General features: G+C 32.8%; 3 protein-coding genes across 3 annotated transcripts in view; 2 read left to right on the top strand and 1 right to left on the bottom strand.

Moving 5' to 3' along the window:
• The window catches only part of LOC104710767, a 2,935-nt gene extending 700 nt beyond the window's left edge, over positions 1-2,235 (top strand). Inside the window, exons 2-7 of the mRNA XM_010427419.2 lie at positions 16-127; positions 821-941; positions 1,052-1,170; positions 1,271-1,457; positions 1,548-1,691; positions 1,794-2,235. Coding sequence (XP_010425721.1) covers positions 16-127; positions 821-941; positions 1,052-1,170; positions 1,271-1,457; positions 1,548-1,691; positions 1,794-2,084 — 974 coding nt within the window. The 3' untranslated portion in view covers positions 2,085-2,235. The remainder of the gene's footprint in view (positions 1-15; positions 128-820; positions 942-1,051; positions 1,171-1,270; positions 1,458-1,547; positions 1,692-1,793) is intronic.
• On the bottom strand, positions 3,417-6,943 carry LOC104710766. Its single transcript, XM_010427418.2, has 9 exons — positions 6,796-6,943; positions 5,793-5,966; positions 5,599-5,682; positions 4,928-5,501; positions 4,684-4,846; positions 4,444-4,572; positions 4,151-4,345; positions 3,944-4,066; positions 3,417-3,834 (listed from the first exon to the last, which is right to left on the bottom strand). Exons 2-9 carry the CDS (start codon positions 5,941-5,943, stop codon positions 3,709-3,711), a joined length of 1,545 nt encoding a protein of 514 aa, XP_010425720.1. The 5' UTR covers positions 5,944-5,966; positions 6,796-6,943; the 3' UTR covers positions 3,417-3,708.
• LOC104710765 (transmembrane protein 230-like) lies at positions 12,558-14,267 on the top strand. The gene is made up of 3 exons (XM_010427417.1): positions 12,558-12,695; positions 13,125-13,413; positions 13,913-14,267. Exons 2-3 carry the CDS (start codon positions 13,128-13,130, stop codon positions 13,990-13,992), a joined length of 366 nt encoding a protein of 121 aa, XP_010425719.1. The 5' UTR covers positions 12,558-12,695; positions 13,125-13,127; the 3' UTR covers positions 13,993-14,267.

Here is a 14,775-nt window from a genome sequence, read left to right as displayed (position 1 = left end):
TTTTTTTTTTTTTTTTTTTTTTGGTTTTGCAGCAATTTGATGGTAATGGTACCTTGTTGCATAAGATTGATACGCGTCTTTCAGCTAGTTCTTATGGAGAAGATGAGCTCCTTAGCCTTAACCAATCGTATGATTGATTACTCTTTTGCTTCCTTCTTAATTAATTATCTGAGTTTGATGGACATGAAAGGTCCGTAATTTAGGGATTCAATTATCATTGGAATCGATTTGGAGGGGAATTTTAACTTTGAAACTATATAAAGTTCTGAACTTTTAATGGTCTGAGTAGTTATTTTATGAATTTAGAGCAAATTTGATTGATTCGTAGTTTTATGCTTTGATGGTAAGAAGTTGTTTTGATGGATTTATATGAAAGGTTTGTAATTTTAAGGATTCAATCATCTTTGGACTCAATAGAATGGAAGAAAGGGTCTGAAATTCTAATGATATCTTAGGAATTGTATATGTCCTCACAAAGTTAATACATATATGTTTGATGTTACATGGTGTTATTCTATGAATTTGGATCAATTATGAAGTTTTTACTTGTATACTTTTGTCTGGGGTTTTTACAGTTAAGAAATAATTTTTCTAATCTGCATTGTGTTTGTACTATAGAAAGTTTCTGAATTTTAAATGGTGTCTAAGAAATTGTATGTTCACACAAAGTTTATCCATATATGTTGATGATCTATGATATTATTTCTCTGAATTTGGAGCAACTCTGAAGTTTCTTTCTTGTATATTATAGTATCCTAGAGACAATGGTTTTCGCTCTGCACAATCAGTTCCTAACTTGTCTTGTGTTTGTATTGTTTAGGTTATATATAAAGCAGCCTACATCAGCTACTTCAGTTTCCGAAGAGGACGAGGAGGAAGCGGAATGGGTAGAATACAAAATTAAAGAAACCAATATGTTTACCGTGGACAAATATCAGCAGGTGAGAAAATTCTGTGATCTCTCAATCTAGATACTTAGTATCAGTATATGGTTTGTCTCTATCTTGAGGATTTGAGGACTATCTTGATATCCATCATCAGTAGTCTGCAGATTGGATTTTTCCCCAAGGAGAGAGCGTTTGCACTGAGGTATCAAACCGCTGGAATGTTGGATACAACGTTAAGACAAGGCGTTCTCGGGGAAGATGACACTGGAGAAGAATCACCAAGGTTAGTTTCTCACGCCTATTGGTTCCCTTCTTCTATAGAAACATTTTATACTCTCCATGAAGCATGAGTGTAGACTGTAATAATAAACTTGTAATTTCAGAAATCTTAAACTTCCATCTCGGCGTCCTGCTTTAGTATGTGAAAACTGCTTGTATTCTACAAAGATGGATAGAAGGGCTAGAGCATTTCACATCATGGATCCCAAAGGTGTTCTTGAAATGCTTATTGTTTTCCTTGAGGAAAGAGGGCTAAATAATCTCACTCATCCAGTCCTCGATAACTCTCAGGTAAATTTGTTGACAGATTTGTTATCGATCCAGCACATAAAGCACAATAGAGTCCTTTCATGATCAGTATATGTTCTCCTTTTGTTGCAGGAGGATGCAGATCGGATTACCCCATTTCTTGGTACTTGGAAAGGTCGTTCAGTAACTAAACGAAGTGGTGTCTATGGAGCAACACTATCTGAAGCCGATATTGTTGCTGTTCTTGAAATGAATGACAAAGGTCATGTGGTCCAGGTATACAATATTGTTCTACACTCCAACATAGCCTTTTATCATCCTTTGTTTATATTAGATGAGATGTTATTGACCTTCACAAGTTTTGATGATGTTAATCAGGATATCTCGTCGACATCGGATGCGAAAAAAGTGACAACTAACGTACACTGGGACGGGGAACTGACTAAAAACGTAGTTACATTCGCGGAAGGATACCAAATGACTCTGTTACCAGGAGGTATGTACATGGGATGTCCTTGCGACGTAGCAAAGAGTGTTGCTGAGTTAAAGTCTTTTCACTTAGAATTCTGCTGGCTTGAATCGCCCACCTCAAGACAGAGACTAGTCCGCACATATGACCATGAGGGTTTGGCTGTCTCATCAACTTATTTTTCCGAGATGAAAATGTGAGAGCCAGACCTATGATATCATTCATGTTACTGTACTAAATATCTATGTAATGTTGCAAATATACTTTTTTTTTTAGCTCACATCATTTCACTTTGGTTGACAAATTGAGTTTTGCTGAGAGACATGTAAACTACAACTTAGGACAGGCTAACTAATCCACCTTCAACAAAAGTTTCAATTATTCTCCTCTTCAGGGGCTAGCTTGTCAACAATCCACATCACAACAAAACTTGATTTGTCTCTACAACTTTTATGGTTACATGCTCGACTCGTGGGTTCCATCTACTCGTTTCATCTTCCTTTTGTTTTATGTACGTCCAACAGCAAGGTCCACAACTATTGTCAATTTTTTTTGAGATGGCTTGAACTGTAATGACCAGAGATTACTGTGTTTTCTGATTAATTAGATCAATAATGTGGATTAATCTACAGTGATAACAACTATATGTGATTCTTTACCGTTTTAAAATTGTTTGTTATGTTCTTGTTATACATTAATATCTTCTTCACTAGATATTTATACGGACTGCAATGATCAATATCAAAACAGTAACACGAACAGGTGAAATACACAATTGTAAGACCTGATTTACAGTTAAGATTGTGAAATCTGCAGATGAGTGGTCCGAACGGCAAACCGGTAAACACAAAACTGACCAGAAACAACAACAAAACACAGAAACATAACTTGAAAATACATGAATTTGTTGTCCGATTATTCTGATCCCTTATTGTCTACGGAACTATGAGACCAAATCGTAGATCCAGACAACAATCTGAGAACTTGTTTCCAATTAAATTTGGACTATCTATGAAAGAATCTAACTAATCATAAACTTCAAAAGACTAATAATAACATGAACAGAAGAAAACAAATCTACAAGATCCAAGAACTCAAAAAAACACAAAAATGTAGGGCAGAAACAACTCTAGCTTTGACAGCCTAAGGCTTAAAGGAAACAGCAAAGCAAGAGGAAGGCCCCCTAAGATTGAGTTGATATGCGCCTACGCACCCAAAACAGGGTGCGCCACAAAATAAATCCCTTCTCGTGGTATACCACGCCACCCCTCACTAAAGAGGGAAGCGCTCGGCCTCAGGCACTCACTTTGCTTCTCTCTTCTAGGGTTCTTACTCTTTATATACATGTCATCTATCATCTTGAGTTTGCCCTCTTCTTCTTTTTTCTTTTTATACTTTGATCCCTATATTTATTTCTTCTTTCAATTTTGACCCAAATACAATTTAAATCTTATAGAGGAATACAGTATAGGCCAGTTTAAAAAAGCTGTAAAGAATTTTATATCAAACTGAATATATGGGCACAATAGAAATTTCGGCACATTTCATAAAATAACACATAACATAAGTTGAGGTAACAACAAAGTGAAAAGTTACAACAAAGGGCAAACTCAAGAAGATGACTTCATGAGTTTTTGCATTTTATGACCGTTATATAAGTTATAATAAAATATATATATATTTAGATAGATAGATGTACATAATATATAAAATATACAACATTTTTGATTAATAATGTCAGAGATGGAAATTTTTTGGTATGCTTTTTATCTTCCAGTTTGGTTTATTCATCCAAAGGTTGAGGAGGATAGATGATGAGGTTTTTTACACTTGAGTTTCCCCATCCTCCGGGATTAAAAGCATAGGGATCTGACCATGGTCAACGAAGTCAATCTTGCTTAGCCTCATACAGCATAACACTTGTTCCGGCAACTCCTCTGGCTTTTGAGCCTGTTTCATGTTTCCAATTTGTAAGAATGAAAGTTTTAATCTTTTATCTACTCACACTTCTTCGAGAACAAATGATCATGGTTTACATAGTATTTGTATCAAGTTATACCTGGATGGTTAACCCGAGATCAAGAGTTCCGTTTTTCAATCGATCTCTGAATGCTTCAAGTCCTTTCCTCGATATGTAGCTGAATCGATGCACATCCAAATCAATCTCAAAGTAGTTTGGACCCTGCAGTGAAGGTAAAAGCAATCGTTAATGAGGCGCTAAAGACAATTTCTTTTCGAGTTTAAGAGTTAGTGATGTTGTTAGAACCTTAAAGAAGTTGTGTTGCGGACGAGAGAGGACAGGTTTTTCATTGTAAGCCTGAACAAGCTTCTTCTCTGTCGAGCTTAGAGCTAGATCTTCAGGGTTAACAAGTCCAGCAACTATCTTAAGCCTTTCACGGAAAGCAACATTGCTGTCTTTAGCAAACCCTTTTACCTTCTCCATCTCATCATTGACAAGTTTCTGTTTTTTCAAAAACCAAAAACAAAAAGAACCTGGTAAGCATTCAGATCAATCACGGGAATGTGAGAAATGTAAAAAGGAATGGCTTTATAAGCTACCTTGATGCTCTCCTGATATTGTTGAGAGGTTTCTTTTTCGTAATTATCTCGTAATTTAAAGTAGAGTACAATGCTCATGCCTTCCCCATCACTGTCTCCAAGGAACATTGCAGCAGGATAAGTTGGTAACTGCCAGTGAGTCACAAAGGTCAGGATCATTTACACATATGGATATACCAAACGCTATCTATACACTTCATATGAAGTTAAGTAAAGATGTTAATGTTGGGTGGTTGTTACCTGAATGTTGACAATGAGAAGAGCTGGGAGCTTTGCCTCGGATTTGATGTTTGGAAGCTCGATGTGTTGAGCGATATGATCAATCTTCCTTGGACAGACAAACAAGTCAACACCAATAGGAGTGTACGGACACTGATTTGGAGCGGGGGATTTCTTCTTGTCTCTGCAAGCATCATTCTTCAATAGTTACAGACAAAGCAGTTTCTAGTAAAAGATACATGAAACAGTGTGTTGAAAGGTGTACTTGAAATAGGTTTCTCCACGGAGTTTAAAAGTTGAAGGCGGTATCTCGCACCAACTACCGCTGGACTGCTTCTCCTTGGCAGACGAAGGAACAGTGAAACCCGCTTTCGGACGGTACAACAACTTACGATGCTCAGTAACTTCCTCACCATCGCACGATCTCCTCTTGAATGAAAGCCGATAAACAGCGGATTTTCGTTTCTGAGATGTGGGCGAGTTTAGAGTCTTGTCATTAAAACTAACTGTCGGCATCAAACGGCTCAGGCTGGTTCTCAGGGTTTTCTCTTGAGAGTTCCGTTTCTGTTCCTTCAAGCCTTTAAAGCTTGCATGATCCATTAAATTTTTCTTCTTGTTGTTTCCAGTGAGGACAGAGAGACCACTAGGATCCTTGTACATCCCTTTGGTCACAAACTTCTCGGTCTTACTCCCATCTATCTTCAAGTAAGTCTCATGGTATTCTTCATACTTTCCTTTCCCATCCACAATGCACGACGAAGATTCGAATTGAACTACCTGACCATTTGGGATATTACCCGTCGCACCCCCCACTGATGGTGGTGCTGATGGTGCGTTTTCTGCAGGAGAGAGATGGTAAAAGATATACAGATCCATATGACATTTTCCAAAACTGCTCCTCCATCAATACTGAAAACAATGTAGATTGACATTTACCTTCAGGTAGGCTGATGAAGTCCTCATCCTCATCCGAATCAAGAACACTGACAGAGTCAAACCATGCATCATCTTGCGAGAGAGCTGCAACATAACATATTCTACATGTAAAAATCTATGACAGTAGAATATGATTATCCATAAATTTTGATCAACCAGTGGACGATTAAGTTAGCCGGGAGAGAAAGACTCACCAAAAGAAACTCGACTCCCAACGTCACTGGGCCTTCTTACATTTGCATGAGGAACAATATCAGACACTTTAGAAAAGTGTTTTGAAGATCTGCGACGACCTTTCCTCCGAGGCCTAATGGCTCTCGAATGGGTTGACACACATCCACCCATTTTTCTATAATTTTATTTAGATCCTGTTCAGAGCAAAAATGAAATGGGTGAAAAAAGAAGAAAACTCAACTAAAAGACCAATATCTTTGAACAAATCTGCAACATACAGAAACTAGTTGTTTCTTTCTGTCTTATTACTAACATTGGGACCAAGTCAGTGCCCTGAATCTTGTTTTTTTCTTTATGTACAGGTATATCCAGTGTTGAAGAATCAACAACCAAGTCAGTACAAAGATCTCTCAAAATTATAAAATAATGTAGCCAGCTCAAAAAGTGTCACAAGACAAAATCAAATAAATGACTTAGTGGGGCACAAGAAACATGTAACAACAACACATCAAATTATTAAACTATGCTAAACTGAGAAATCTAATATGAGCCAAAGTGATTGCTGCAAGCCTAACATTGTATTGTGTATGCCCCTGCACGAGCTTTTAGATATGTTCATGGCAATACACTAATTGGTAAAATTCAATCACTTTCAGCTTTCATATAAGAACATTTTTAAACATAAATAAAATATGAGTTGAAAACGTCAACATCGATCAAGAAAAAAGCGTTGAATCAAATGGAGAAAAAAAAAAAAAAAAAACTTTATTCAAATAACAATCAGGACAACACTAACAAAACAACATACCGCATGCATTACATTACATTACATCGCTTAGAAAGAAAGAAAAAGACTTAAACTTTACGAATCTGCTAAGATCATAGATCGATCCGTTGATGAATCAGAACAGATCCGAACGAGATGGTAAAAACAAGGATCATGAATGATCAACAACAATGTAGAGAATCTAAACACGAATCTTTAGCCTATAAAGAGATCAAAATCGATGAATCTAATTGTACCTGAAACGAGGAAGCATGATAAAGGGCAATTCCCTTTTTTTGTTTTTCTGATTTTTTTTGTTGTTGTCTGAGAGAGAGAGAGAGAGAGAGAGAGAGAGAAAAGGGAAGAATCTTCCCGAGAAACCAAAAAGGGAGAAGACGAAGAAGAACCCAGGAAGAAGATTAAAAGTGAAATTTTTAGATTACCCGAAAATATCGGATCCGGGTCAGAGACACCGATAACACCAACAAAATAAAAATAAAAATAAAAAGGAAGATTAATTGACTAATTACTAAGTTAGTAAAGAACTAAAGATGATAGTTTCCTAATTACAGCTTATCCTTTATCATATAAAGCACAAGTCACCTATCAAATAAAAATCTGCCACATAGATTTTGTTTTATATTAAAAATAATTTTAAAATAATACAACAAAATTATAAATTCAAAAAGCAAAAAGAAAAAAAAAAAAAAAAAACCTAAATTTTCTTAACTTAAGTTGACTAAAAATTTTAGTCTAAAATCATTCAAATATTACAGAACCATAAAAAATCCAATAAATCACCGAGGCCATCTTTGTTGTTCTTCTTTCCGCCCCACCTTTTTTTTTTGTTCAAAAGCTTCACCCAACTTATTTTCATAATTGTCTTCTCTTCTTGAATCAATAATTGATCCTCACTCAGCCCTTTCAAATTTTCATAGAAGATATCATGGATTGTTACCTCATATCAAGGTATAGAATGAAGACGACATCGTAAGCAATCTGAAGCAACTAGGAAAAGCTCAAACTTTTGTGTGGTAGCAAACTCACGCAAACTTATTTTTCATATGGCAAGCGATACAAGAATGAAAACTAACGAGAGTTAGTGACTTTGGTAAAGTAATCAATTCTGTATGTTATTCAAATGTTTACTTGAAATATCTGATCATGGTAATATAAATTTGACTATTGTCATTTGTACTACAATATTTTTCGTATAATATATGTGTAACGATTAAATATATATATAGATTTGACTTTGCTATACTATGTCTTTGACTCTAGGTACGTTTCTAGCTATAACTATCTTTCTCATCTCATCTTATTATGTTTATCTCTTGAAGGTGGACGATTACCCGCTTCATCCATACATGCACAATGGTGTAGCCGTGGAGATGGAAAAGTGATTAGAGGATTAGTCTTCTGTATAAGGTATCAAGTTATATGTTGTGTGATTTTTTCAGGCTAGGTTTAGATTTTTCTCATATTAATCTTTGAAGCTATATTTTTCCCGTACAAAGTACGGGTCTAATACTAGTAATCTTATATAGCAGATGATAGTAATCAGAGTCTCCACAATAAATAGCTGAGGTATCTGGGAATAATTTGTCGGTTTGGGGTTTTTCGTTTCTTCATACATAAGGAAGATTTTCGGTTTAATGCATTTTGGTTTGGTTTCAATGGTTTGTGTTTGAATTCATTTCAGCTTTTACTCTTGATTGCTAGTACAGTTTCAAGAGTTTAAAAGCCTTGACAGCTATTCTTTTTTTTTTATGTCAATCACACTTTTTTTATTTTTAATATTTTTCAAGCTTTAAAAACTACATTTTCTTTTTCTCTTTCTTGATTTTTCATTTTTCTTAAAGCGAATTTTTTTTCTCTCTTTTATATTAAAAAGCTCTCCAAAAATATATATATACTTTTTACATATTTTATTTTTATAAATTAATTATTCTTATTTTTTCTTTTTCTTTTAAAATCCATTTCAATGATAAATTTTCTTATCTCATCATCTATATTAATATTTTTGCAGCACTTTTTACTTAAAAATATATTTGTGGATATATTTATCATTAAATATCATTTAATCCTTATATTCATATCCAAACACGTTTAGTTAGTTCTCTCTACTATCCTTATAATCAAACAGAATTAAATTATTATATGATGATTCACCTTAAATTATTACAGAATTAAATTATATATAATATCCTACTATATTAATTGAGAAGTACAAATATGAAACTAACCTTAAAATGTGTAAAAAATTACATTCAATTGCCATTAAAAAAATTAATTAAGTTTAATTAACTAATTTAAATAAATATAATTAATTAAAAATAAAAAACACTCACAGATCAAATATTAAAAAATCTATAAAAAAATATTTTCTATCTCTAATAAATTATGGACGAAATTACTAATTATTTTTAAAAAAATTATATAAACCAATCAGCATTTTAAAAACTAAAATTTTATATCCAAGTATACAATACTATTATTTTTAATAACTATATTTGAAGATTTTGTTAAGATTTCAAATTATGATTCTCCTATCATCTTTATTTTATTTTATTTACAATTGTTTTGGAATTTTCATATAATACTTATAATAAATAAAATGCATATTTTTTCTGCATATGTTGTGATTTGAGTTTTTTAAAACGAAGATATATTACTCAATGTATAAAAATGTGTGTTTAATTTCCACATTGGCGGGTTGGTAAAACTAAATTTATATAGATAATAAATTAATAATTTTTATTTGCTCACAATTATAATATTAAAATTAATATTTTATATTTCATAAAAAATGATGCAAATACAACAAATAAACAATATAAAACTGTAATAATACGTCAAAAATAAAATACTATAATATTTTGAAATAATTAGTATTCAAATAGACTAAAAGATTTACATAACAACTAAAAATAAATCTTATCTCAAACAAAATAATTTTTTTAAAAAACAATAATTTTTATTATTATATTATATTTTTTTTTTAAATGTTGACCCGTGCTTTAAGCACGGGATATATCCTAGTTCTATAATTAATACAGATATTTAGAAGATTTATTCCATATTAAAAAAAAATATTCTCCTATCATCTTTTTTATTATTTTAAAATTTTAATATAGTGAATCATCATATAATACATAATGTTAATAAAAATGTGTACTTTTTTCCTGCATATATTGTAATTTGAATTTCTTCAAACAAACATATATTACTCAATTAATATAAAAAGTGTGTGTTCGACATACATATATAGTAAATTTACCGTATATAGTAAATTATAGAATTTTAAGAAGTTTATAATTTGTAACTGATATATCTAAACTTAATAAAAAGTTTATAATTATGAATATTTAAAAATATTAAATTTTCAAAATAACACAAACGAGTTATATACATGACGGCTTATATGTGATGTAGCGACATCTTCTTATTCTTTAAGTGGACTTTACTCTATAATTATTTTCATTAGTTTTGTTGGGCTTTATTATTTATTATTGGGTTTCTTTTAAGTCGGTGTAGTTGTTGCTTGCTCGACAAGTTCCGACGAGGGTTTTGTGTTTGCGGAGGCATATAAGTACTCTTTTTCTTGTAACGTGAACGAGAGCTGTTTTAAGAATTTTAATAAAAGAGAAGTTTCTCTTGTTCCAAGTCTTCGAATTCTCTTACTCTTTGATCCATTGATACAAAGATAATAGAACTCAAAGCTGCGACTTGTTCTTCGAGAATCCATTGATATCCGGAGTTCGTGTCGTAATATCACTCTGCATTAATATGACAATACATGATTGAATTGATAGTACTAAAAAATAAAATATCATTAATATTATACTTCAATACGGGTTAAATCCTTATTTTACTATTTTAACAACACCAATATAAAATATGTCGAATCAAACTGATTTAATTAAGATTATATTAAACAAAAATTATTGTGCGGTATACCACAAGTTATATACAAAATCACTAAAAGAGTACATTAGCAAAACTAGTATTAAAATAGTACATTAACAAAAAAACAAAAAAAAAACTTATCCTGCGCTACACCGCGGGTCATAATCTAGTCATCACTATAATACTGTAAAAGAGTTTTTGAAATTCATCATTAATAATAGAATAACATTCAAATAATGCATTGTTTAGTGGTTAATGGATTTTTGACTGCTCATATAACTACTCAGTAGAAAAAAAACATTCAAAACAATTAAAAACACTATTGATATTTGCCAGAATAATCAATCAAAAATTATAAATTAATCATGATATTTTCAAACTTTTAATTTATCATTAATAAAATTTATTTTGTCATTAAAGTGCGATATAAATTAATTTATGACATAATATATATTTCATTATTACTATTTAATAATAATAATCATAAAAAATAACAGCTACAGCTTTAAAAGTTGTTGGTAAACAATCAGATTTTAACAGGTAAAGTTTCCACAGTCAAAATATCTAGCCAAATTTTTTACAGCTAAAATTTTAAAGTTAAAATTTCTACAACTAAAAGTAACAACCGTTACCAATCAGAGTCTTAGTTTAGTTTCAGAGTGATAAAAAATTATACTAAAAAAATAAAAATAAGGAGCTTTTTTCCTTTCAATTAATAGTAACGATTGTTTTTAGTATATTTAAGTGTGCCTTTTTTATATAAAACAATTTATTTTGACTTTAACTATAAGAGATAATTTTTTAATAGGCGCTTAAGCTTGATTAACTAGAACATTGATGTTCACTCAAAGGTGAAAGGTCAAATCATAAGTTAGGATGACAATATCAAACTAAACATGCAATAAGCAAAAATGAAAATGCCAATTAATAAATATACAAATATATCAAGTATGATAAAGCATGAAGACGATTATGCAGTGGAGTAGGATGGTAATTGGTAACTTATCGAGTCAAGATGTAAGAAATAATAAGCACACACATCTCCACTAACAAATACTAATTACATATAATGGATGAACAAGCACATATATAAAAAAACAAAGCAAAATACATAGAAAAATGTAAACATTCTTCACTGGTTTGCTTGAAAAATGAAAGATCTTTTCCATTCAATGGGTTTGTTCGTTTGGTTGACGCTGGCGGCAGCGGCAGCAGCAGCAGCTGCGTTTATGTTTTTAACCGCTGAATTGAAACAACGTTTAAAAATATTAGACGCAGGTCGCAGCATTTGCCGCAGCGTCATGACGCAGGTACCTGCGGCAAGTAAACGAACAACCATACCTGCGTATGCCGCAGCCGCAGGTACCTGCGGCAGCCAAACGAACAAGCCCAATATGTTTTGATTCAGATGATGGATGTCTTTAAGGACCGAAGGAAAAACATAAAACATAACTTTAAAAATTTACAAATTGTAACACAATATTCATAAGAACATTGACAAGAAAAAAAAGTGTTCACTAGCCAAAAAAAAAGAAGAGTAATCTTAGAAAAAAATTTGTTGAATTACGCTGATGTTAATTGGATGACTCAAAATGATAAATTCTATAGCAACCAAACCTATCGAAATAAACTTCAAAAACATTCATTGAAACTGATTTATCATGGACTACCATTCATAATAGATGTCATTGACTTAGTGTTGTGGTCAATAATAAGTTCTTAATACACAAGACACCATCATATTAGGGATCAAATCCCGTTTCCTATGAATTTAGGGATTTGGCTAATAGGCAGTCTGCTGTGGTCCAATGGTTGAAAAAAAAAATAGATGTTGGTAATTTGAGCTAAGAGTCCACAAAATTTGAGTAAATGATGTCGGTATAAAATCTTTTTGTGTAAATTCAGCTCAGATTATTACGAAAATTGATTCGAATTGGGAATGATGAACTTCAATTAGGACATTGATGAAAACTGCTTTCCTCTTTGATTGGGAAGATTAAGGTTTCAAAATTGATAACAAATAAATATAGGGTAAAATATATAATTTAATAAAAGTATTAGGGTTTAATGCGTAAATTAAGAAACAACTTGTTGTTTTACTCGCAAAACGCGTCGTTACGATAGAGACGAAGAAGAAGAAGAAGAAGAAGAAGAAGAAGTGAAGAACATATCTGCAAACTCCTTCGTCAAAGTAGATCTGAATCCTTAGTTCAATATTTATCTTCCCGGCGAAGTAACCAATACTCCGGTGAGTTTCACGGCACGCCGTATCTCTCCTTCATGGTTGTATCAATCTTACCGTCGATTAATTTTGGAGTCAGTTTGATTTCGCGTGGGGAATTTTGGTTCTTGATTGATCTTAGTTAGACTTTGTTTTGGTTAGAATTATAGATTCAGATGCGAAATTATGGTGGAATTGAGTTTTCAATGATTTTGTTCTGTGTTCGTTGGAGTTTCTTAAAATGGTTAATGATGGTGATCTGTGTTGATTTCGCGTGGGGAATTTTGGTTCTTGATTGATCTCAGTTAGACTTTTTTTTATTAGGCCTTTTAGATTCAGATGCGAGTTTATGGTGTTTTATGATTCATATGTGCGGAATTGAGTTTTTAGGATTTGGCTCTGTGGTATTTGGAGTTTCTTAAAATGGTTAATGATAATGATCTGTGTTGATTTTAGTAAATGGCGTCGAGGAGAAATGTAAGGTATGCTGAGCTTCCAGGAGATGAAGATGATGAAGATTATGGAAATGGTGTTGGTAGAAGGAGAGACTTCGATCCTCGTTTCGATTATACACCGAAAGCTTTTGATAGAGTGCCGTGGAAATCTATAGCATTAGCTGTGTTCCTTCTGTTCCTTGGTTGTTTGCTTCTTCTTTTGTCGTTTTTCATCTTCACTGGTCACATGGAAGGAGATAGTTCTCAAGGTTATGCTCTTCTTGTTCTTGGGATCCTTACTTTCCTCCCTGGTAAGAATTTATAAATTCAAATTTCGCTTATTGAGTTCCTCTTGTTGTTTGGTTTGCAAGCCCTTGTGGAGTCTGTTGTTTAATGTGGAGTTGGAGTGAGTTAGAATCAAGTAGAGACACAGATTGTCTTCTTTGTTTGTTGCCAGCTCTGAGTGCATGATGTTTGAGTCGAAACCCCTTATGTAATTTGTTGTTTGATGTGAAAACTGAGTGAGTTGGATCAAGTAGACAGACTCTGCTTGTCTTCTTTGTCTGTTGAAACTATCTTCTCTTCTTTGGTTAATGATTAATGCATGATGGTTGATTTTGAAAGCCTTGTGGAATCTGTTGTTTGATGTGGAGATTGATTGGGTTAGGATCAACTAGAGAGACACAGATTGTGTTCTTTGTTTGTTGAAAATCATCGTCTCTTAAGTTTGTTCTCTTTACCCATGTAAGCTGTGAGTATAAACCAGTGATTTTCCATGGCCTTGACACATTTCAAAAATTGTGGCTACAGGTTTCTACGAGACCAGGATTGCGTACTATTCATGGAGAGGAGCTGAAGGGTATCGCTTCGCAGCCATTCCCTCTTACTGAACTCAAGTAACTGGAGAAGTAAAGAATATTGTGCATAGAAAAGTTTTAGGGAATTGTAATCCATAAAGTACTAGACTTTGACTCTTCACTCTTCAGCTGTTTCATGAATCTACTCAGTAGAATCTCCTCTAGTTGAGTTCTGACAGATCAAAAAAGTTTGCATTATAGAGAGATGCATAGATTGTTATGTTTTGTTGAGTCTCATTTGTTATCAAAAGATGTGTCGTTTAAGACAATGAAGAAGAGAGAAAGAAGTTGAGTTCATAACGATGATATTTGTGGCCTTGTGGGTGACATAAGAAAGGAAAAAACATGTAAGTAACCTAAGTACCAATATCTAAAGTTGTATAAAAAAAGTAAAAACTCTAGAAGAAAAATGTAAATGTTAACTATCTTCTTTATATTTTGCAGATGAATGTAAATTGCACTTATATATATATAGAAGAACGAATGTATATATAAACCTAATTTACTAAACACGAAAAACAAACGACCATAAACAAAAGTTGAAGATACATTGTGCTATTTTACTAAACAAAATCGTTGTGTTGTAATGGACGATTTGAGTGATGTTATGCCTTGGATCAAAGTTGCAATAGTTCTTGCCTTCGTTTTCGTGGCCGTCTTTATAGCGTGCTATTTCGGATGGATTCGGAAGTGGATGAGAGGCGAGGGTGAATATGCTCCGTCTGCGTGAATGATAGATTCTAGATAAATCTAACAATGAAACTGAATAATACTTGTATTGATTTGCTCTGAGAAATGTAATAGAGAGTGAGAGAT

This window comes from Camelina sativa, chromosome 9 (genome assembly GCF_000633955.1).
Source record: "Camelina sativa cultivar DH55 chromosome 9, Cs, whole genome shotgun sequence".
In the NCBI taxonomy this organism is placed as follows: domain Eukaryota; kingdom Viridiplantae; phylum Streptophyta; class Magnoliopsida; order Brassicales; family Brassicaceae; genus Camelina; species Camelina sativa.
This window is presented reverse-complemented; position numbering and strand designations above follow the sequence as displayed.